We start from the raw sequence: 25,805 nt of genomic DNA on the forward strand, positions 1-25,805 counted from the left end.
GTTGATCTTCTCATCAGGAGGTTGTGAGTTCAATCCCTGGTGATGCTACAGCCATTTGTGCCCAGGAGTCCAAGAGAGCACAACTGGCCTCACTGACAGGATGTCCCCCCGTCTTTCCCCATCACTCAGCATGATGCTAGAGCAGGCGTCTGTTAGCTGACATAACAAATCGGTTAGCGTTCTCCTCTGAGTGCGTTCAGCTGTCTAGTGACATTGCACTAGCAGCAGTTTGAAAAGATGTGGTGGTGCTTCACAGGTCTCAGAGGAAACCTGTCCTAGATTTCAGCCTCTTAGTGCTGGAAGTATCATGTGATTGGGAGAGTCCTAGCAAGTGGGTAGAAATGAATACGGCAAAAAACCCAGTGATCATTAAAACTAGTATTTTATATTTACATTTACAGCATTTAGCAGACGCTTTGTCTATCTAGAGAAAGTATCTTTGCTAGTTACCAATAGGTCAGAGAGAAAGACAGTCCTTAGCTCAGGTACTGCTAGAAACAAAAGTCACTGTAGATACAGAGAGAGAAAGGGAACTGGGTTGAGCACAGAAGTCTGTGCAATACAATGCAATATCAGTGAACTACAATACACAGTGCAATACAATAAAATATAATGTACAAGTGCAGCACAATATATTGCAAACAATACTTAACTCAGTGCTGATTTAAGTGCTGTGTAAAGAGACGGTCTTCAGTCTGTGTTTGAAGACAGTCAGAGACTCTGCTGTTCGGACAGCCAGTGGGAGTTCATTCCACCACTTGGGTGCCAGTACAGAGAACATTCTCAACATATAAATATATTTATATGTAAATATATTGCATTATGTATTATTCTGTATCGCAGCACTGTACCCTCATCAGTTTGACAAAATTCCTGATTTTTCCTTTTTGTGGTATCATTCATCAATGTCCTCTGACTGCAATACCCAGCAGGCATTATACAAATATGTCATACGTATGTCATGCGTCCTGAACCACAACTTCATCAACCAATTAAAAATGATCGTTTTAAGGTTTAACTTCCTGTATCTGTTGTGTGGTCAAGCTTCAGACGTTTTTTGTTTGTTCATTTGTGTGTGAGGGAAAGAGAGAGAGAGGGAGAGAGGGAGATAGCAGGAGTAGATTGATGGAGTAGGCGGGGAGGCTGCACACACCAGCAGCAGGGGGAATTTATCGACCACTTACTATTGGCAAAGCTTCAGATATGACTCGAACCGCTGCTCCAGCCCATCTCTCTATCAGGACCTTCAGACTGTGGACTGAGAGCAGAGCGACCCCCGTTTACACAGACCTAGAATATTCTCTTCAAGCTGTCCAAAAATGTTCTCCAACGTTCACGCTGTTGTAGAATGTCTGATTCCATTCACACTGTTTTAGAAGGTTCTCCCTTATTCTCATGGTTCGAGAACATTCTCCACATTTATGCTGTCCTCAAATGTTCTCCCCATTCACACTGGTCTAGAATGTTCTATTCTATTCACAATGCTCTAAAATGTTCCCTCCAATTATGGTGCTCTAGAATATTCTCCCCTGTTAGCACTGTTCTACAATGTTCTGCCCATTCAAACTGTGTACAATTGTTTTCTCCCTATTCATGTTTTAGAATGTTCTCCCCATCCACACTGTTCTCAAATGTTTTCTCCCATTTACACTGTAGTAGATTCTCCCTTGACTACACATTGATGTCGCTCCTTAACGTCTGACATTCATACTGTTCTAGAATGTTCTCCCACATTCAGGCGCTTTGATGTTCTCCATTCCTACTGGCTCATTTGGCGTGTCATTTCTCATTGTGGAGCAGTTTGAAGCCAACTACCAGCATTAGAATGGTGTCAACTAGACAGCATTTACAACGTTGGGTATTTTGGACTGATGCTACAGAACCATTTAATGGGCAGTTCTTTAAAGAACCATTGTTGTAAATGAGGTATGCAAGGGTGAAGAATCATTATTTTTTTACAATTATTTAAAGAATTTGCATTAATGTAAAGATTTGTTCAATAAGAAAGATTCTTTTAAAATTTCTCCTAGTAAATACAGGCAAGGACCATTTGAGAACCTTTATATTTAAGATTGTACTCCGTGACGTTCGTATGATACATGTGATCATTCTGATTGCAGTAAACTACAGGAAGTGTAGGCTGAGATGGGTCTTCTGTTGTAAAAAGAGAACAGCTGAAGAAAGCGAAATGGTTAGATTGGTCAATTAATAATGGATAGGTTAATCAATCGTAGGAATAATCATTCGTTTACAACCTTGTATTTGTGTGTGTGTGTCAGAACAGACCATGAGTGACCAAGGACTACTCACAAAATCTCATCTCAAAACTAGGAGCAATTCTGCAGCGCACTCTGCTCCTGCTATTTCCACCAAATGACATGGAAATGGCATCTCTCTGTAGTACAGGCTGGAGTGCATTCTGTGAGTTCAGATTGTTCAGTATATAGCTGTAGAACGAGGAGAGATTTTTAAATATTTCAAGCCAAACCCAATGGGACCTAACAGTTTGTATCAGGTTTTGGTTGGGTTCAGACGTCATTTCCCAAGTATTTGCTCAGGTCAGTTTCAAATATCATGTTTGGGTTTCTCACAGTTCCTCTCCCAACTTTAAGGCCCAATCCCATTTCACCCCTCACCTCTACGACCCCACTTCACCCTTACCCCTCAGTTCTGCGCGTTCCCATCTAGGGGTAGGCTGTCTCGATTTTTGTTGAGATAGAGGAGCAGGGTGAAGTCTTAGGGCATCATCGCCCTCCAAACGGAGGTTTTTCAGAAACACTCCAAACAGAGTGTTATGAGAAAAAAAAGAAAAATTGGCAAGATGGCCAGGAGCGACCAAAGAAACCCACCAATGTGAATATTTTTTCAGTTAAAAATTTACGATAACCACTGTGTTTAGCTTAATGTTGTTTCAATGTATTATGGTCCTTTTCTTCATAACAAGCATAAAACAATTGCTAGGAGTTTGCTGATGTCTCGGTAGCTAATTAGCTTAATGTCACGTTCCACCTTAAATGGTACAGCAGTTACATTCTGGCGCCCCAGGTGTCACAACTACTGCACCATTTAAGGTGGATTGAGATCATTCAAACAAGAAGAGAATAGCTGACTTCAGCTTCATATGACAATGAAAAATTAGGGGTGGGTGATAATAAATAATCTTTGCATCCCCCCTTTGAAGACATATGGTTCCCTAAATGTAACTAAAGCCAGGCAGTGAGGAGCTGAACTTTCCCCTCCTCTGCTGTCACTGCAGACGGGCAGGGTCGCCTACAGAGCAGCGCCAGTAGCTGTTAATGAAGTGATGCTCTTTTTATTTGAGGGTCCCATTTTGTAGGGGAAGATTTCAACCTTTACTCCTTGTAATTCAGTTTTAAGGGGCAAGGAGACACTCAAAAACAAGGGGTAGGGGTAAAAATAAGAAATGAGACTTGTCCTAAATGATTTTCAACTTTAGTTTTTCTCCTTAATTTTACTTTACCATAAAGAGCTTAGACTACAATAGCTGTAGACTACCGTCAGATTGGAACAGACTTTTGTCATGCTAGAGTCAGACTTTTATATGGCTGTAGTCTTACTGCTCTAGACTTTCTAGTCCTGGGTTGTGTAATTTCAGTGGTAGGTAGTCAGTTACATGAATACTTAAAGTTACTGGACTGGAAAATGGTTTCCAGCGCTGCAGTTGAAGACTTCTCTCTAGATTGTGCATAGGAACAGAACTGGAGATGGAGCTCTGGTTAGATCTACTTTTCGCTAGAAGTCATGACCCACTTAGAAGAACCAAGAGATAAGACTGAAGAATAAGGAGGAGATGGGTAGGTGTTGGGATGCCAAAGCTGTCACAAGAAACAAAAGCTAGAGATGGAATATATGAAAGGTTGGATAGGGGGATGGAAGAGTTCCAGGCATGGTCTCCCCCACCAAACTGAAGTTATTTCACAGCTCTTATACAGTACAGTCGCTGCACAGTTGATCTGGGAGGGCCTCTTAGGTCTACAGAGTAAATAAGAGTCAATAGGTCCGTTTCCTTTGAGTATCCTTGGGTGAGAGAATTAGTTTGATTACTCATTTGAAAGTGTTTGTAGCCAGATCGCTGCAGTCCCCAAAGCTACCCATATCCCCTCCATGCAGTCGATTCAGCCCTATGCTAGCTCAATGCGCTCCAAGCAATACCTATTACTCATACGCTGTCAATTAAGGTAATTTATTGCTGTAATTCTGCCCCGGTATGAATGGTGGTGGTTCAGAGTTTGTAAATACTTTGAAGTTAATTGAGGGCATCAGTTCCTGGGAGAGGCGTGTGTATGTGTGTGTATGTGTGAGAGTGTGTTGCGTGGCAGTGCATGGTTGCCAATTAACAACTCCCACCTACTTGCCACCAATCACAAAAACAACTCGCAGGCCCAATGTTTAAAGCTTCTCCATCCGTCAGTGTATTTCTGACTCCTCGGATTTGCGAGTTTTTTTCCTGGAGATGTCATTGCGTGGGTTAATTTCACTTTCTGCCACTGCGCAGTCGGTGTCAGACAAGCTCAGGGAAAAAAGCCTTTCAGTGCTTCTTCCAAGAAGAGGGCGATGTTTTATTCAGCGGGAGTCCTCCGACTCTTCTAGTCGTGGACCAATGAGAAAAGGAATTTCTTTCACGCTCTCTATTAAGTAACAACCTTGACCTATCGCTGTCTTCCTTCCTTTTCAATTTCCTCTCACTTTTGTCTCCTTTGACTGGCCTCCTCCTCTTTCCCGTCTTGTTACGCTCACTCTTTCATCTCATCACAGAAACATTCCCTCCTTCTCTCTCTCTCTCTCTCTCTCTGTCTCTCTGTCTTTCTGTTTCCTACACTTCATGCTCTCCGTCTCTCTTTCCAGAACCCGGACATCGTGCTGGTCCACTACCTGAACGTGCCGGCCATAGAAGATTGCGGAAAGCCGTGCGGGCCTATCCTGTGCTCTATCAACACGGATAAGAAAGAGTGGGCCAAATGGACGAAGGAGGAGCTCATCAGCCAGCTCAAGCCCATGTGTGAGTATTTACACCCACTTTCAGAGCATCTTAGACAAGAGTACAAGCAGATCTCCCTGTGTTCAGGCTGCAGTCAATTGCATGCTGTTATCACTGCTCCAGCATCCTTCTGCTCGTCATGTAGATCTAATAAACTTGCTATAAAAGCAGTATTAAAAGACGTCATGCAATTAGAGACTGTACATTTATTCAGTTGTCCTTAGCTCTGCAGGCCTAAGTGGGCATGTAGGTGCATTAAAAACTTTTAAGGAACCGGTTTAGGGACAGAATAGTTTTTAAATAGTACACAGAATTCAGTTTAGACAGTCTTCCCAATTCCGTTATCATGTGTTCCCAAGTGTGGTCAATCACTCTGAACTGTCATTCTGTAGTCAGCATCGAGCCTATGTTAGGAACTCCAAGGCCTCGTCCACATGTGTCCAAATATTCTTTAAAATATTTTTTTTCCATTTTCAAAAAATCTTCATCCACACCAACGTTTTTTCAAAATCTCTACATCCACATGAGAACAGAAAAACAACTCAAAAACATTCCAGCCCAGTAGGGGGCAATATTAGCCCTTCAATTTTGATGTCACTCACCTCAAGAAAAACAGAGCGTACGCACTGTCCTAAATATTGAGCTCACTGTGTGGGATATTTGGCAAGCTTGCCAATATGTTGCAATATGTATGTTTGCAGTGTATGATGATCAGTTCCATGCACAGCAGTGTGAGCTTGCATATAGCAGTAATCATATTCCAGCTCCTTAATTACCTCATAATTCAGAAGATCTAGCAACATCCAGAGGAAACCTGTCAATATGGCAAAATGTCTTGGGTTTGGAACATTTTTGTTTACCAAAAAAGCACAATAGCTGCAGTTTTACCCATAGAGAACATGCTTTGACCTGCAGCTCCTAATAAGGGTGTGAAGCTGAACACAGAACAGCAGCACGAAGCACACCTGTGTACACATTGTGCGACCTATATGCATAAATCATCATACCTGAAACTGAACTTGACAAGTTGTTAAGTAATCTCAACTAGACTTGCTTATGTGGTTTATGACACTGTTACCTACCACAATGGACAAGTGGGTGTTGCATAGCTAACAACATTATTAGCAGACATTTCAAAGCTTGAATTTGCCCACATTTTTATAGTCAACTGTAAGTCATACAGTGTCTAGAACAACAAACAGGTCTTGGCTGATCCACTACTCAACTTCGCACAAGCGCAAAATTGTGCAAATTAGATTTTTTTCACCACAATATTCTTTTAAGAGTGGGCCTGTACTGCAGCCCACCGCAGCCCCCAAAGTGGAGAGCACTGACGACAGTCATAGGGTTGACACTTCTGAAGATCACTCCTGAGTGAGTCTGACAAGACTCCTTGAGCCCGCTGTACAGAAGATTGACTCGCTCAATACATTGACAGGTAGCTGTCATTTTCGATGTATGGCTCAAAGAGAATGATGAACGCGTACTGCAAGCGAGATGAAACTTTAAAAAGTCATACTGCAGGACTTTTCTGCAATGACTCAGAGTTGACTTTAGTCTCGTCTTGCGCAGACAAGTCCATCGAGTGGCCAAACAGGCCGGATTGCTAGGCTGCAGCCGTGCGCAGCCGTTTTGTCTGTAGTCTGTAAAAGTGTCCGTAATATTTGAGTGACTTTTAAATCTCAACACACTTCACTGCGTCATTAACTTCATGATGTGCTGTGGCAATAAGGAAAGGGCAAGCAAACACCACTCACATCGCAATCTCTTTCACTGACCTTCTTGCAATAATGAGTCTCTTGTGGTGCTATACTGCCATCTAGAGGTGAGGAAGTGCTGTTGCAAGGGTTATTTTTCACAGAGTCAGAGGAAAACTGAGGATTTGCTGACTCTTCTGTCCTCGCTCTCCAACATCCAAGTCATGCATTTTGAATGAGTCAGTTATGCACTAGATACTCTGAAGAAATGTGCCTGCTGGATTGGCCCACATGTGCACTGGGCCATTATTGGGTCATTCAGTGCTGTGTAAGGTTGAATCCTTTTACCATTTCACCCTCTTATTACAGCGTGGATATTACATTTTGGGGTGAATGTCTAACTATAACATTTGAGTGATATTATTATTTGTCAAATAAAAATAAATATTAAAATGAATTGGTAGTGATTAGTTTGGATCACGGTAATGCATATTTTAAATTCTCCTACAATTCTGACAGCCAAAAAGAGAGCCTGATGAGCAATGGGCACTAAAATATACCTATTCATTTCTACTGTCCAACTAGTCATCAGTTTGTCTAACTTGTCATCAGACAATTTTATGATGAATGGGGTCATAGAAGATCTCCATTGTAATGAGGAGCGATGAGGAGGCGGACGCATATGTGGAGAAAAATGAGATTTATTATGGGCAAAACCAGAATTGGGGTTGAAATGGTCCAGGGTCAGAGAGTCAACACGGAGGGCAGGAGGGACAGACATATTAAACAGAAACACAGAAATCCAAGCAATACATACACCTGAAACATCAAACAGCACAAACAATACAAAAACCAGTAAATTCACAGGGGAAAAGACAGGTCTTAAATACAATAGGGATAATGAGGGACATGTGGATAACAAGTGGCTACAATCAAGGGCGGAGTCTGAAAACAAGGGGGCAGGACCGGAAGGTAAACACAGATAGGGTCGCGGTAGCAGTTGAGAGAGCAGAGAATCCCAGATGACCCTGTCCCCCACAACTTCCCTCAGCTCATTCCCGGGGACCCCAAGCTGCTTCCAGGCCAACTTGGAGATATAATCTCTCCAGCAGGTCCTAGGACGATCCTGGGGTCTTGTCCTGATAGGCCGTGCCTGGTACACCCCCACCGGGAGGCGTCCAGGGGGTATCCGGATCAGATGCCTGAACCACCTGAGCTGGCTCCTCTCAATGTGGAGGAGTAGCAGCTCTACTCTGAGCTCCTCCCAGATGACCGAGCTCCTCACTCTGTCAAATAGAGTGTAGCCCACCACCCTATGAAGAAAGCTCATTTCCGCCGCTTGTATTTGCGATCTCGTTCTTTTGGTCATTACCCACAGCTCACGACCATAGGTGAGGGTCGGGATGTAGACCAACTGGTAAACAGAGAGCTTCGCCTTTTGGCTCAGCTCCCTCTTCATCACTACAGTTCAGTACAGTGACCACATTGATGCTGCCCATCACTCGTCAATAAGACCCCAAGATAATTAAACTCCTCCACCTGGGGCAGGTCCTTTCCCCTTACCTGGAGTGGGCATGCCATCCTTTTCCGGGCTAAGACCATGGACTCAGACTTGGAGGTGCTGACCCGCATACCAACCGCTTCACACTCAGCTGCAAACCACTCCACTGAGTGCTGGAGGCATCCATGTGATTCAGCCAAAAGGACAACATCATCTGCAAATAGTAGAGATGCCACCCTCCAGCCTCCACACATAATGCCCTCCTGACCCTGGCTACGACCTGACGCTCTGTCCATGAACATCACAAACAGGAGTGGAGACAGGGCACAACCCTGGTGGACTTCAATGCTAACACTGAAAGAGTCTGACTTAATGCGAGTATACGAACACAGCTCTTACTCCGGGAGTACAGAGATTAGATTGCCTGGAGTAGTAGCCCCGGCACCCCATACTCCTGGAGGACCTCCAACAAGATATCTCGAGGAACACGGTTATAAGCCTTCTCCAATTCCACAAAACACAAACTGGGTTGGCAAACTCCCATGCCCCCTCAACAATCTGTGAGAGGGTGAAAAGCTGGTCCATTGCTCCATGGCCAGGATGAAATCTGCATTGTTCCTCCTCAATCTGCAGTTCAACTATTGGTCGGAGTCTCCTTTCCAGCACCTTGACATAGACTTTCCCAGGGAGGCTGAGCAGTGTGATACCCCGATAGTTGGCACACACCCTCCGGTCCCCCTTTTTAAAAATAGGAACCACCACCCCGGTCTGCCAGTCTAAGGGTACTGTTCCCAAGGTCCATACAATATTGCAGAGGCGTGTTGGCCACGACAGCCCCACGATATCCAGAGCTTTAAGCATCTCTGGACGAATCTCACCCACCTCTGGTGTCTCGCCCCTGAGGAGCTTACCGACTACCTCAGTGACTTCCACCAGGGAAATGGAACTTGACACACCAGAAGCCTCTGGCCCTGAGTCCCATGAGGGAGGCACGTCTCCCGGATTAAGGAGCTCTTCAAAGTGCTCCTTCCACTGACCGACAATATCCTCGCTTGAAGTCAGAGTTTCTCCACCCTTGCCGAATACAGCTTGGGCGCAGCCACCCCGACTGTTCCTGAGTTGTCGGGCAGTTGTCCAGAACCTCTTTGAGGCCGAACGAAAGTCTTTTTCCATGGTCTCACCAAACTCCTCCCATGCCCTGGATTTTGCTTGCGGCTGCACCTTTTTTGCCTATTGGTACCTATCTGCTGAATCGGGAGTCCTTCGGGCCAACCAGTCCCTAAAGGCCTCTTTCTTCAGCTTGACGGCCTCCCTCACCACCGGTGTCCAACCAGGAGGCTCTTGGGTTACCCAGGCATCTTATCTTGGGTTGACAGGCACCCACAAGTTTTGGCGATCAGTTGACAGCTCAGCACCTCTCTTCACCTGAGTGTCTAGAACATATGGTCCCAAGTCAGATGAAACGACAACAAAGTCGATCATTTACCTTTGACCCAAGGAGCTCTGGTACCATTTACACTTATGAACATCCTTCTATTTGAACTTGGTGTTCATTATGGACAGTCCATGCCTGGCACAGAAGTCCAATAACAATTTACCATTTGGGTTTAGATTGCCTCTTAGGACTAAGCCCGACCGGGTTACGTGGGCTGCCACCAGGCGCTCACCGAGGAACACTACCTCCAGGCCTGGTTCCAGGGGTAGGTTCCAATGGCCCTGTTCGCCCTGGGAGACCCTACCAGGAGCATATTGCTCCGGACGACTTAGCTCTGAAGATCCCTAGACCACACAAACCCTTCAGCCACAACAAGGCCCTGATCCAGGAAGGGGACATCCAAAATGACTTTAAAAAATCTGTTTTTAGATTAACTTCCATTGTAAGTAAAAAAAGGTTTATCTTTCTCCTGAAAGTTTTGGATATGCAAGGTTTTGTTCTGACAGTGTTGATTTGATAGGTAAATATGTACTTCTTACAAGTAATTAGTAATTAGTAAAGTAATACTTTTTATAAAGTAACTTATATGAAAAGTGCCAGGTATTTACAGCAATTACTTCATTATACTACTTATATATTGCACCATGCATTACTTGTAAGAACAACATATTTATTACTTGCTAATGAAGTACTGCTGTACATACCTGGTACATACTTTTAAGTACTACATGTATACTTACTAAATACTAGATACTTACTGCACTAAATAAATAGCAAATAAAGTGCTACCAACATTTTTGATGTGTTTCAGTTAGTCTCGTGCTTTGAAACCCTGCCTGCAACACAAACCATCTGAAACTAAAATGACCACAGCTCTCGCCTCCAAAGGCCTACAAAGAAGAATAAATAAAATTTTTTCCTTTTCTGTGTAGGTCTATGATATGCAATAATATAGTAAAAAAAAAAAAGGTATTTAATTCCTTGGTTATGCATTTCTGTTGTGACAGTAGCCTTTACTGCTTCACACATTTTACATACAACTGTGTGAGTGAGAACACTCATCAGATTGAAAGTAGTTTTACAGGTGAGTAATAAAAAGAATATCTTTTGAGCTGTGCAGTTTTATGTGCTTTGGAGCTGGCTTTATAGCAGAGTGGTTAAGTCACTGGCTCTGCACTTGGGAGAGGTTTGAACTTGGCTCACGAAAGCACACTGCTGTTGTGATAAGCAGCAAATAACAGTAATTAAACACCAACCACAGAGGACTGCTTTTTAACATGCAGGAGTTTCGTTTTTGGAATTAACCAAACAAAGCATTCATCCAGCTGACATTCTAGGAGGAACCACTCCTAGTTAAAAGTGACAATAAACTGGTGGATCAATTATAAAAAAACGTAAAATGTTATTCTCCCCACTTTTAGCTGAGTTTAGGGATGGCTGTCAAGTTAGAGTTTAAAGATCTTAGTGATCTAACTGGGACATATCTAATAACCATATCACTGCAGAAAAGAAAATCAAGGCCACAAAGACATTTAAATATTAAAAGGAGAATTATTTAACCCCTTATGTGGTGTTCAGGTCTGTGAGACCCATTTTCAATGTTTATGAAAAGAACAAATGATGCGATTTATCATTTTTCCACGCCAGATTTCTTGGCCTTTGCTCATTTTCTGCGAAGAACATAAAATAATCCATTTTCAGTGTCTTCATACTGTTCACCCCCTACACATTTATATTACACGTGTGGTGTTGGGGTTCTATTACACGTGTGGTGTTGGGGTTATATTATACATGTGGTGTAATATACACATGTTGGACTTCAAATGTCCATGTTTCAGTCAGAAGTAGAAACAAACCCAGGCTAAATCCCAAATGGCTCTGTACTCCCTAGCTAAATAGTGAGCTGTGTAACATTAAGTTTAAAAATTCTAGCTTCTGCTGTCAAATTCTGACTGCCTGTTGAGCGTGAATGTGTATGAATCCCTCATTTTTTAGTGATATTTTGCTCTGTTGGGCCGCAGGAGTCCAATTCAAATTCCTATGTAGTGCACTATGTAAGGAGCAGAGAGAATTTTAGATTCAGTCCCATCATAAGAAAAGTGGTGTTGTCTGACTGTCAGAAGACTCACGGTGGTAATTTGGGTGACCAAAAAGTACTTCTAAACTAAAAGTTTTTCCACTTTGTCAATTATTATTAGTAAAAAATTTTTTAAATGATCTAAAATATTGTGTATTTTAATATGTTATGTTGGCTGCCGTTTTAGAAAAGCAATTAGCCACTCATGGCAGTGTGATTTTAGCACAGGGAGTTGAGTTTTACTCCGCTTCATGTCGTGCCAAAGAACAACCTTCCCTATGATAAAATTACAGTGACCTACAGCTTCTCGTGACTTATTGCTTTATAATAACACTTCCCATGCAGGGAGCAAACATGACATTTTCTTACCGGTTTCTATTTATTTGCTACGTATTGGAAAAAAATAAAACACAATATAAAATGTGTCATAACTTTTTTCACAGACCACATTTTGTGCTATATTTTTCTTTTCCCATATGCTAAATTCAATTAATAAACAGTAAATATGCTTTAAAATGTGCAGAAGCATGTTGTCTATAGAGGATGTGTTCACTTACATTCACTGTGAAAATCAACAAAGCGTGAAATTTAACTAGGCCGCCCAAACCTTCTCATGTGGCTGTAAGACTCTTAAAGGCTTCCTTGTTTATTGTTTTCCATTAGTATTTGTGTTCTTTGAAAGGCTATGCATGGTTTGTTATTGTTCATTAAAGTGCTTTTTAATTGTTTGGCCTTTTTTAAACTCTATTAATCAGCAGAATAATTGGTAGATTATGTGATTACTAATATAATCAATAGTGACAGCTCTATTTATGATAATAATGAAATAACTGCCGTCTCTTCGTTCCTTTTTTCGTCACATAGGAAGTAGTTTGCTGTGGCTTCAATTATCGAGCGATTCTCTAAATCATGCTAATTTGAGTGTATCAATTGTTTGTCATGTTTATTTCTGTTGCAGCAGATTTAAAAGGATGTTCTTTATTGATGAGGTACATGACCCTGCACATTCAGAATTCAGACAAAGGAGTAGATGAGATAGCAGTGCAGCTTCTGCTCCCTGTCAGCCCCTCGTTCTGCTCCAGTACCTATCCCATCACAGCCAACTCAGCACAGGCTGTTTGTACTCTTATGCACACAGTAAGAAGCTGCAGTACATAGCAGCATCCAGCGGATGGCACCCCAACCTCACATTGCTTGGTTATTAATACTGTCAAACTACTAGAAGTGCAAAAGTTTTGTCTGAAGGCAACTGACAAAATAAATGTTTTATATATAAAAATGTTTAACCTTAAAAACCTAGAAATAAGTATATATATTTATAGTTAATTCATTGGCATTAATATAGAGTTGGTCTCTCTTTGCAGCTAATACAGCTTTCGCTCTTCTGGGAAGCTTTCTACAAGATTTTGAAGTGTGTCTGTGGGAATTTTTGGCCATTTGTAAGATCAGACACTGATGTTGGACGAGAGGGCCTAGCTTGCAATCTCCATTCTAGTTCATTCAAAAAGTGTTTGATACGTTTCTGGTGCTGGTAGTGGTGGCGTGTGTTTGTTAGTTGAGACTGCAAGACTGTGTTGGGTTAGCAGTGGGTGTGGCTGAAACACCTGAACTCAACAATTACAAGAGATGTACACATACTTTTGTCCATATAGTGTTTGTGTATGCGTATGTATGTGTATATATATGTATATATATATATATATATATATATATATATATATATATATATATATACATATTGCTGCTGTCGGAATAAGACCTCAATTTTTCAGTTTTTGGCATAATATGAAAATACCTGTTATTCTTTACACTGTATGTAAATTTCTTGACAAATGGACCAAAAGAAATGGCCCAAAATTACTTGGAAAAAACTGTTTCCATTGAAAGTAAAGTAGGTTTTGTTCCGACAACAGCAATGTGTGTGTGTGTGTGTGTGTGTGTGTGTGTGTGTGTGTGTGTAATTATTATTATATTATTATATTTTATTATTATTATTATATATATTATATTATATATATTATTATAAATATAAAATTCCTATGTATATTCCTATTCATTGTATTTCTTAAAATAATTCTGAGTCATACAAGAATAATGTAATTGTAATGCATTAAGTACTTATAATACTAGTAATAATAATTTAGTACTTCACTGCAGTGATTTGCATACATGCACTAATGTTTATTAGAGAAATACACCATATACAGCATTTGTAAATATGAATACTACGAATTACATGATCTGTCATTTAAAACATTTGTACATTTTCAACTTCTGATTAATTAATGGCTTGTTCATAGTTATTCACAGTAAGTTAATGGTTTATTATTAAGTTATTAGAAAGTGTTACCACATGATAGAGTAATTGACTTGTTTGAAAAACCATTGTAGAGCATCAGTACTAAATCATAGCACTAGTCTTCACACAATAGAACATAGACTGACTAACTGTATCTTTACAAGCTTAGACATAGCTTTTTATCGTTTTTGTTGTTGTTTATTTATTTTGTTATTGTTTATTTATTAATGCAGTATTTCGTATTATGAGGGGATTGCAATGTAACAGCATTTTAACTGAAAAATCCTGAACAGTTTTCAGAATGAAAACACTACTTCTAATAAAAAATTTTTTTAGTCTGTCATAATTACGGTGTAGCAGTGTTTAGCTTGGTGGGGTAGTGTGAGAATGTCTCTCCCTTGCAGTGCCAGTAGAGGGGGCTGGCGAGGTGGTGGCCGACGCTGGCTGCCCACTGGTCTGTGTGGCTGTCTGGCTGACGTCTCTGTCTCCTCCTCTCTCCCGGCAGTTCATGGCATCAAGTGGACTTGCAGCAACGGGAACAGCAGCACCGGCTTCTCGGCCGAGCAGCTGGTGCAGCAGATCCTGGACAGCCACCAGACCAAGCCACCTCCCCGGACTCATAACTGCCTCTGCACGGGGACGCTGGGTAAGGGACTGTGGGGAGAGAGTGAAGAGGGAGTCAGATAGTGGACTGATTCAAGATTTAAAGCAAGATCAAGAGAAAAGATAAAAGTACTAATCTAATATAAAAGTAGGTCACATGATGAGCTGATGATGAGTTTAAGGCCTTAATACAGTTTTATCAAACCAAAGTAAAAGACAAGGTAATTGGAGGGCAGTTCAGCTGAGGCACATATAATGCAAGTCCAAAACTATTCTTTAAATGTAATGTTATGCCAATGCTTGAATCAAAGGTGAATGTGTGCAATGCTGTTTTCTTTGTGTGGTAAATCCATCCTAAATCTTCAGTCAGTATACATTGATGATGAGCTGAATTACATACAGACGAATCAATATCATCATATTCCATTTCCTGGGAAACTATCAAATAATCAGTGATGAAAAATTACACTTTGTAAAATATGAGGTTGCAGCTACACGCTTTGTGGCTATGGTGTAAAGTGAAGTTTAAATGTAGTTTCCTGTCCATGCAATATCAGTGTTTGTCACTAGATGGCAGCCTTTTTACACATATCAAAATAATTTCTGGCATTATCACAACACACACAGGAACGTGCAAAAATATTATATAATATACATTCATATAGATGAAAATTTTCTTTAACTGAAATTACAAATAAAAGTTGCATGTATACCCAACTTGTTTGTAGTTATGGACCATAATGACCTAAACATGTTGTAAAAGACCTAAACTCTTGACTCATACTTGCCCATTCTTGACAGTGTCCATTCATGTTCCCTCTGTCTGTAGGTGCTGGAAGCAGCCTGCATCACAAGTGCAACAGTGCCAAACACCGCATCATCTCCCCAAAAGTAGACCCACGCTCTGGAGGTGCCTACAGCAGCACCCACTCTGAAGTGCAAAACAGCGATGTGTCTGAGGGCAAAACCGAGCACACTCATGGGGGAAGCAAGAATGGCAGAGCGGGGGCTGATGGGCCAGGTGGATCAGCCGCACGTGAGAAGAGGAACGGAAAAGTGCCCAAACCAGCTCTCCTCCACCAGAACAGCATGGAGGTGTCCTCCACCAACCAGGTCGAAGTGCCTGACACCACCCAGAGCTCTCCCGTGTCCATCAGCAGCGGGCTGAACTCCGACCCGGACATGGCTGACAGTCCAGTGGTGACTGGGATGAGCCACGTGGCCTCAGTCATGAGCAGCCTGTCCCAGTCTGCCACTGTTTTCATGTCAGAGGTCACCGGAGATCCCGTCTACAGCATGTCTCCTACCGGAGACCCCAATGCTCATCTTCTGGGCCCCGACACAGCCTCAAGCAGCCTGGTGCTGGCAGTTGCCGCTGACAGTCACAAGTTTGCCTTCCCTGGGGCTGTGGGTGTGGGACTGGGAGATGCGGGGTCTACTGACGGATTAGCCATGCTATCGGCGGCTAGTGTGTCTGAAGAGCTTGTCCTCTCCAGCAACCTGGATTCTGGAAGCATCAAGCTGCCCGAGACCACTGTCAACTTTGACCCAGACTGCTTCCTCAACAATCCCAAGCAGGGCCAGACTTATGGGGGCAATGGCTTGAAGACAGAGGTCAGCAATGGCAGCAGCTGCAGTAATGGAGGTGTCCGCTGTTCGCCTCCTCTTAGTGACAATGGTTTTGGCTTCAATGCCTCCCTGGTCAAGAACATTAAGACAGAAGACACTTCATTTGAGCAGCAGCTGGCCAAGGAAAGTGGTTACCAGGTTGGGGAAGTGGTAAGCGGTGCAGGTGGCCTCTCCAGCTCTTCAGGCAGTGGAACTAGCCAAAATTCCCTTGCTCTGACTCCAACAGGCTCTCTTCTGCCCTCTGGGGGTGGTCTGAGCCCCAGCACCACTCTGGAGCAAATGGATTTTAGCGCCATTGATGCCAAGCAGGACTACACCTCTACCGTGATGTCAGCCACAGGCTATGGCCAAGCTATTCCCAGCCCTCACTTGGCCCACCAGAGCCACTCGCCTAGCTTCTTTCTGCAGGGCTCACCCCAGTCCACCCAGACACAGAACCACCAGAGCAATGGCAACTCTGCACAGAACTCCCATGACACCGCTGCTTACATGGGTTTGTCTGTAGTCAAAACTGACTCATCAGGTACCAATGGGCATATCCACCACCACCATGCCCACCAAGGACAGCATGCTGCCTCCAGCTGTAATGGCAACTCTCCAACTGAGAGAAATGGGCAAGGTGGCACTCTCCAACTTCTGCAGTACCAAAACCACTTTCCTGGTGCAGCCCAAGAACATGAAGATGTTGGAGGTCTGGAGCAGTCAGCCACTTCAGAAGCAGGGGATGCAGGAGGCCCGGAGAAGGAGACTGAGGGTTTGCTGAAGGCAGGGGATCATCTGCAGCCTTGTGTGGGAAATGGGGCAGATGGTAGTGGATCCACAGAGCATTACCTTCAGCAATCAGAGAGCAGCAACCTGGGACCAGGACCTGGAAGTACAGGCACGAGGGCTAACAATGGAGCCCTCTGTAATGGTACCGAGGGCAGCGGAGCAGCTGGAAGTCCACATCAACAGCTCCAGCCACTTCTACAGGGGGCTGGCCTAGTCCAGGGTCTCTTCAACACTGTGGCAGCCCACCAGGGTCTGACCACCAGTGGGGCCAGTGGAAGCGGATCCATGGAGATCAATCTAGATCACTTTGACGTCTCCTTTGGGAATCAGTTTTCAGACCTCATCAACGACTTTATTTCGGTGGAAGGCGGAAGTGGAGCAGCAGTGGGAGCGCAAGGGGGCAATGCACTATACAGCCATCAGCTGTTGGCCCACTCTGGCGCAGAGGGGCAGGTATCCTCCGGAACAACACCCCAGCAGGGTGCAGAAGAAGGGACTGCCCGTGGGGCAGCTGGGTACAACTCTACAGATCTCTGCCTCCAGCCCTGCTGCAGCCCCCAGTCTGCCCAGTCTGGTGCAGTGGCAGGGGAGGCAGGACAGCTGGCCTACATGCAAGTGGAAGAGGTGGTTTCTGCTGCTGTCGCTCATGGCACCATGGGAATGCTTCAGGCCACTGGAAGATTGTTTGTGGTTACAGATTATTCACCAGAGTGGTCTTATCCTGAGGTGAGTGATGAACTGTAGGAGACATAAAACTTCAAGATACTTAAAGATGTTTTCTACACAATGAGGTCTGATAAGTTGGAACACAGAAAAATGCTCCAGTAGTGTCACGTTTAAAAAAAATTTGTTGGACGATATCATTTCCTGTTCATCAAGTTGTAATTACAGATTGCTTTGTCTGAAAGATGGATAAGCCTGTTTGGTAAACACACCACTAACTTTAGTTAGCCAGCCTGATCAACTTTCTAAAACTTTTCCTTTTTGTAAAAATACACATGGTGCAACAAACTCTTACAAGTAAGTTGTATATAGAAAAAGACAACCAATGCTACCAGAATTACTAGCGTTAAGCACTGAAACCATCTTTTCCCCTGACATTAGGCAGGGGTGTCACTATAATCACAGGAAAAAAGTCAGTACGAAAAATTATATTTTAATCGTGCTTGGCAAAACTAGACAACACAAACATTATGAACATACACAACTTTCCCACAATGCCCTAAAATCTTTCCTATTAGCACTTTCAGTTTCCATGTATTCTAGCAATATGCCTACTGTTCTTTATATGGAGGTAGCAGTAGGTGAACATGGACATAAGCTATATTCAGGTGATTCATCCACAGTCATTGTTAAAGGTGTACAAAATCAAGTGCATAGCCATGCAAACTCATTAACAAACGTTGACAGTCGAGTGGCTCCTATTGAAGAGTGTCTTCAGTGACTTTAAATGTGGCACTATCATAGGATGCCCCCTTTGCCATAAGTGAATTTGTAAAATCTCTGCCCCAAATTATTGCGAATTGGGTGTGTTTAGGCGCAACATCAGCTCAGCCTTGAAGTACTAGACCATGCATACTCACAGAGCGTGGCCACCAAATGCTGAAGCACATATTGTGTAAAAATCTTCTGTTGCATCGCTCACTTCACAGTTCTAAGCTGCCTCTGGAAGCAAGTTCAGCATAGGAACTGTGCGTCGGGAGCTTCATGAAATGGGTTTCCATATCCAAATAGCTGTATACAAGCTAATGCACTTCTCATCCACCATCAGTGGCTGGCTTGATAAAAGCTCTTTTGGCTGAGAATTCCCAAAGACTCATTTCAAAATCTTGTGGAAAGCCTTCCCAGAACCGTGGAGGCTGAAAATGCCACAAAGAAGGGCAATTCCATAGGATCCTAAGCTCATGTATATGTGATAGTAAACTGTTGACATACTTTCGGCCATGTAGTGTGTTCAAGTATTTAACGGCATGTACCACAGTTTGTATATCTAAGTTTAACAGCAAGTCAACCACAAAGCAGCTAACATAATGCTAATGTTAAGGCTGACCACTTGATACCTACCAAAGACGTATATTTGACCGCTTAGCTAAAGGGCATTAGAGAACACAACATATGTAGTCCAGTTGAATTTAATAAACTAATAATACTGTGTATGATTTTCAAATATGAGAGATATTGTGCAGTTAATAACATCTTATTTTGGATGATTGCGTGAACTGATGAAACAAAAAGAAAAACATGTCCTGTTTTTTTTTTGCCACAAGTGAATTATTTTACATGTCTGTGTAGAAAGTCATGAGAATAGTTTCTGAAGCTCCCACTTGTAACTACAACCTTTAAATCGGAAAGCTTCTTTATGTCTGGGGATTTGTGGTTGTATGTTTGTAAATGTTTCTTTCTCTGTAATATGCCAAGCCAACCACAAGATGGCAGCACTTTGTCAGAAGTACAAAGAAAAACTCTTTCTGTAGCGTTCACTCTCTAGATGGTAAACCTCAATGTTCCTACAGTGTGGGTCCTGTTAGTACCAGGGCAGCCTATGGGCCAGACACATGTCAAGTCTGTGACTCTGTTGTGATGTCATTAAAATACTCGTTGGCAAAAGGGCATTAGAGCAGATAGAGACTGGAGCATAATGGAGGCATATGACAAGCTGGTAAATACTCTTCCAAACAAACGTGCATGTTATATGACCCACACATTCTGATTAGTAATCGTTTCCACCAGATTACTTAGTGTGCTTTGTTCATTTATATATATATATATATATATATATATATATATATATATATATATATGTGTACCTGCTAAATACTTACAATGCATGGAAAGTAACAGTGTGTGCTTTTTCAGGGTGGTGTAAAGGTTCTGATCACAGGCCCATGGCAGGAGGCTAGCAGTGACTACAGCTGCCTGTTTGACCAGATCACTGTGCCTGCCTCGCTCATCCAGCCTGGAGTTCTGCGATGCTACTGCCCAGGTAGGAGAACAGACAGGACATGCCCTCAGATTCAGAATATGTACTCTAAACTTGTTTATACCGACCTCAATTTCAGAAATGAGTCATTATGTGTAATGAAGATGAATGTAACTTTAAACACAAATACTCCTGACCCAAAGGCTTTGCACTGAATGTGGAATGAGTGAACAATAAATATCATAAGTTCATAAGTTAAACAAAATATACATATACAATTAAATATACAATTTAATGCAAAGTCAAACAGAATTTATCAATTGCTGCTTTCTGTTCCCATATTGATTTTTGAAATTGAGGTTTATAATAGCAAAATGCATTTTGTGGAATTGTTTTTACTTGTATGTGTTTTTGGAAATGATTTATATTCCAGCAGTTCTGGCTTGATATGCAAATTTAATTTTAAACTTTAAGTTTATTTCTGCCACTTTCATATGCTGAAATGTACATAGCATATGTTATTTAGTAGTGTAAAACCACATGAATTACAAATAAGCATAATATATATTAATTTAGTCTTTCATGTAATTATAGTTTGTCAAACACTGCATTTTTTATCTTCCAAGTGAAGAGAAGAGTGAGTAATGCCCTTGATCATATCCAGTTTCACCATCTCTTTAATACTGTGCTGTTACTACCTGATCCATCGTTCTTACCTGGCAGTGAAATGGACCAGAACAGAGCTTTATGTTTGCCAGGCCTTCCAGTCTGGCTTAGGCTTGGCACCAACTAATTACTCACAGACTGAAGCAGCTAATTAAGAAGTGAAACCCTAAACAGAATCTGTCTCCCCCCTATAGCTCACGACACAGGCCTGGTCACCCTACAGGTGGCAGCCAGTAGCCAGATCATTTCAAACTCGGTGGTGTTTGAGTATAAAGCCCGTGCTCTCCCAGCCCTGCCCACATCCCAGCACGACTGGCTCTCCCTGGACGGTAAGCTCTCTGACTGTTTCATATTGGCTTTAGGTATTTTTGTGGCTTTTCAACTCTTTTCACTTCAGAATTTCCAGTAATTAATTTAATATCTGAATTTCTGTATCAGCAGACTGTTTAAGTCTAGGGTTATTACAGAGTCTTAAAATGCATTTTTAACTGAAAATGTTGTATTTTTTACTATTTAGAGGGATTAAAATCAAGGATAATGCTTAAAAACCAAGCTAAAAGAGTTGTGGTGTATGTTAACCACTAAAGATTAGGCCGCCGTTCAGAAATATCCAGCTCGGCATGGTCCTGTGGTCAGAAACTGACCACTGATGTAGGGATATACACTACTACTGTAAGCTGAAAAGACTGTTTAAAGTGAGTAGTCAGTGGAGCTGGAGAGCCTTGAGTGGTAACATATGTGATGCATTTTTGTCAGTGTCATATTCTTTGCAATTTTACAGAAGAAACATTTTTAATTTCAGTGTTAATGTAATGTAAAGTTAATGTAGCCAAGCTGGCTTTTTTTTAAATTATTTTTCCATTCTTCATAAAATTTTGACACAGTGAAAAAGGCAACTGGCATTTGAAAAATACACTATATTGCCAAAAGTATTCAGTCACCCATCCAAATCATTGAATTCAAGTGTTCCAGTCACTTCCATGGCCACAGATGTATAAAACCAAGCCCCTAGGCCTGCAGACTGCTTCTACAGACATTAGTGAAAGAATGGGTCGCTCTCAGGAGCTCAGTGAATTCCAGCGTGGTGCCGTGATCAGACGCCACCTGAGCAACAAGTCCAGTCGTGAAATTTCCTCACTACTAAATATTCCACAGTCAACTGTCAGTGGGATTATAACAAAGTGGAAGCGATTGGGAACGACAGCAACTCAGCCACAAAGTGGTCGGCCACGTAAGATGACAGAGCGGGGTCAGTGGATGCTGAGGCGCATAGTGCGCAGAGGTCACCAACTTTCTGCAGAGTCAATCACTACAGACCTCCAAACTTCATGTGGCCTTCAGATCAGCTCAAGAACAGCGTAGAGAGCTTCATGGAATGGGTTTCCATGGCTGAGCAGCTGCATCCAAAGATTACATCCCCAAGTGCAATGCAAAGCACTGAATGTGGTGGTGTAAAGCGCCACCACTGGACTCTAGAGCAGTGGAGACATGTTCTCTGGAGTGACCAATCACGCTTCTCCGTCTGGCAATCTGATGGATGAGTCTGGGTTTGGCGGTTGCCAGGAGACGGTACTTGTCTGACTGCATTGTGCCAAGTGTAAAGTTTGGTGGAGGAGGGATCATGGTGTAGGGTTGTTTTTCAGGAGTTGGGCTCGGTGCCTTAGTGCCAGTGAAAGGAACTCTTAAAGTTTCAGCACCAAGAGATTTTGGACAGTTTCATGCTCCCAACTTTGTGGGAGCAGTTTGGGGACGGCCCCTTCCTGTTCCAACATGACTGCGCACCAGTGCACAAAGCAGGTCCATAAAGACACGGATGAGCAAGTTTGGTGTGGAAGAACTTGACTGGCCTGACCTCAGTCCAACAGAACACCTTTGGGATGAATTAGAGTGGAGACATCAGTGTCTGACCTCACAAATGTGCTTCTAGACGAACAGTCAAAAATTCCCATAAACACACTTCTAAACCTTGTGGAAAGCCTTCCCAGAAGAGAAGAGCTGTTGTAGCTTCAAAGGGTGAGCTGGCATTTTATTAAACCCTATGGATTAAGAATGGGACATCACTCAAGTTCATATTTGTGTGAAGACAGACAAGCGAATACTTCTAGAAATATAGTGTATGTATAGGGGGCAGTCGTGGGCTGGAGGTTAGGGAGCCGGCCCTGTGACTGGAAGGTTGCCAGTTCGATCCTCAGAGCCGTGTGTGTGTATTCACTAGTGTGTATGTGGTGTTTCACTTCACAGGTGGGTTAAATGTGGAGGTGGAATTTCCCCATATGTGGGATTAAATAAGTATCACTTAACTTATGTTACAATCTAAAAAGAAGAACAAAAAATGGATATGCAAAGTTTGTTCCAACATTAACAATATACTGTCTCGAAGCATAAAGCAATGTTTTATGTTCACAGAGACATTAATGCATGCCATATTTAGGTTGGTGTGTGCTATTTTCAGTTTGCAGTAAAAATATAATAAAGTAATCACAAAGTTGATTACATAGAGAAATAGAAAAAACAATTATGGTAACTGAAAGGTTAAAAATCTGCAGTTACTTTGCCAAATTTCTCCACTTGTTTCAATGTGCTATGAGTAAGAAATATTTAAGATTACAATACACCTTTATTATCACTGCCAGTAAGTGTAAATTTTAACCCTTGTGTGGTGTTGATGTGTTTGTTACTCAGTGGTCTGGTGGACCCACCACATTATTGTTTTTTCAATCAATACAGCCATAATAATCTATGCAAAAATACTAGGTGTTTAAAATATCATGAGTGTCCAGCATAGGTTTCTCCTTTAGCAGCTGTAGCCAGTCAGCAGCCTGTCCATGTTGTCCACCCTCACACACAAACATATACACACAGAGACACACACACTAACAGCAGGCCATGTAGGAGGAGAACAGAGTGAAGGACACAGCACCGCCACAATTTTACTCCCGCGGGTTCAGCCCAACACCACATGTGTAATATAAATGTCTCGGGTGTAAGCAGTGTGAAGATGTGAACACCACACGGGTTAAATATTGTACAGCTTCTATATCTTTGTCATAGATTGCTTTGTAGATTCTAACAAACTCTAAGAGAATGTATGTGCATCACTGCACACTGTAACTGCACCCCCGGGTGTAGGCTGGAGGTTAGGGAACCGGCCTTGCGACCAGAAGGCCGTCGGCTCGATCCCCTGAGCTGACAGTACATGACTGAGGTACCCTTGACCAAGGCACCTAACCCCCAACTGCTCCCCGAGTGCTGCGGATAGGGCTGCCCACCGTGTGCTCCCTGACCCCTAGTGTGTGTCTTCACTAGTGTGTGTATGTGGTGTTTCACTGCACGAATGGGTTAAATTACAGAGGTGAAATTTCCCCATTGTGGGACTAATAAGGGTCACTTAATAATAATAATAATATTAATAATAATATTTCAGCTGTTTGGGGTGTTTTCTTGGTAGATTGTTTTTGGTTGCAGGTCATTACAAATTTTGGTTTTGATCTAGGGTTCAGTTTTATGAAAGAAAACTAATTTACTGTTGGTGTTGTGGGTCTTTTTTTGTGCACACGCTTTACAAGTAGGGAAAAAAACAGTACTCGATCAGGAATGCAAAAGAGGCAGCTAATAATTAGCCGTATAATGGCTTCTCTGTAAGCCTTTAAGAAAAGCAGTCAGTGCTAAATGGAATATTTAACTTTTGGGCATGGGTCATGCATTACTTCTTGTTTCTTTTGAAATTCTCAGACTTGATTTTAGCTTTTGCTTTGCAAATAAGTTTATAATTTGCTTCAATGTGCCTTCCTGAGGAACTCTTCCCTGAAACTCTTTCAGGTTCAAAGCTCAGTAACTACAGGCACTTCAATGCAAACTGCTTGAGCTACTCCTAGGTTATAGAAGTGTAATAAAACTATGTGCCTGCCAGTGGGCCCTGACCATTTTATGGGGTAATAAAATGCACAGATTTTGCCATTATTCCTAAAAACCCTGCAACTTTATTCAGTTGCTACTTCAGTTTCTCTGGTTTTTGCAATGAAAATTGCAAGGAAGTAAAAGGCTAGCTTTACATAGTGAGACGTTAATGCAAGGGGGGAGTCGTGGGCAGGAGGTTAGGGGTTAGGTTAGAGGTTAACTGGCCCTGTGACCGGAAGGTTCCCAGTTGGATCCCCAGCACCGACAGTCCATGACTGAGGTGTCCTTGAGCAAGACACCTAACCCCTAATTGCTCCCCGGGCGCCATGGATAGGGCTGCCCACCGCTCTGGCCAAGTGTGCTCACTGCCCCCTAGTGTGTGTGTATTCACTAGCGTGTATGTGGTGTTTCACTTCACAGATGGGTTAAATGTGGAGGTGGAATTTCCCTGTTTGTGGGATTAAAAAAGTACCACTTAACTTTACATTACATTACATTACATTACATTACATTACATTACATTACATTTAGCAGACGCTTTTATCCAAAGCGACTTACAAATAATGTGGTACATAGAACAAACATAGTCAAGCCTTAAAGGAGGCCAAGGGGTAATAGCGGGGTAGAGAAGGGAAGTAGGGCAAGAAGGAGATGAGGTTGGTAGTGGCTAGATTTGCAAGAGGCGATTAGAGCAAGTGCTCCCTGAAGAGCTCTGTCTTCAGGAGTTTCTTAAAAATAGCGAGGGACGCCCCTGCTCTGACAGTGGAAGGTAGCTTGTTCCACCATTGGGGAATCAAGTATGAGAACAGTCTCAATTGCTTTGTGTGAATGTTTGGCAAAGCTAAGCGACGTTCATTGGAGGATCGCAGCGGCCGGGCGGTGCTGTAAGCCACTAGTTTCATACAGCCATTGTGAGTTACATGCATCATCATTTCCGCACAACTTGACAGTTAAAGTCACAACACATTCAGTCGCTCCACTATAACAGGCAAATTAACATGCTTTGAGGTAAACCGTATCGCTCTAGCTATAAGCTCTAGCTATAAGGTGTAATTTACCTGTTTGCAGCATTTTTATATCTTTATATGTTTTTTCCAGCTGACATTGCCATTCTTTTTTATCTACCAATCGAAGGATATTTTACTTTACATTTGAGTTTTTGTCTGTTTTGTGTATGTTAAGTATTCAGAAATAAAGTAGCCTTGTTACAGTGTTTTGGTAAAACTTTATTTGGATGGTCCATGGTAGATGCTTTGTAAATACATCAGTCTGTCTTTAAGTAAAATTCAACTAAATATCTATTAAATGAAG

The 25,805-nt window shown here is 42.4% G+C and overlaps 1 protein-coding gene across 10 annotated transcripts in view; it reads left to right on the plus strand.

The window, feature by feature from the left end:
• LOC108441428 (calmodulin-binding transcription activator 1-like) overlaps positions 1-25,805 on the plus strand; it is a 435,952-nt gene that overhangs the window by 384,037 nt on the left and 26,110 nt on the right. For 8 of the 10 annotated variants that reach the window (XM_037532064.1, XM_037532059.1, XM_037532060.1 and 5 more), the window contains 5 exons: positions 4,867-5,020; positions 14,514-14,654; positions 15,441-17,737; positions 19,868-19,994; positions 20,792-20,926. In XM_037532064.1, the coding sequence (XP_037387961.1) occupies positions 4,867-5,020; positions 14,514-14,654; positions 15,441-17,737; positions 19,868-19,994; positions 20,792-20,926 (2,854 nt within the window). The remainder of the gene's footprint in view (positions 1-4,866; positions 5,021-14,513; positions 14,655-15,440; positions 17,738-19,867; positions 19,995-20,791; positions 20,927-25,805) is intronic. The other 2 variants (XM_037532066.1, XM_037532068.1) reach the window with 1 other exon arrangement.

This window comes from Pygocentrus nattereri, chromosome 21 (assembly GCF_015220715.1).
Source record: "Pygocentrus nattereri isolate fPygNat1 chromosome 21, fPygNat1.pri, whole genome shotgun sequence".
Classification (NCBI taxonomy): domain Eukaryota; kingdom Metazoa; phylum Chordata; class Actinopteri; order Characiformes; family Serrasalmidae; genus Pygocentrus; species Pygocentrus nattereri.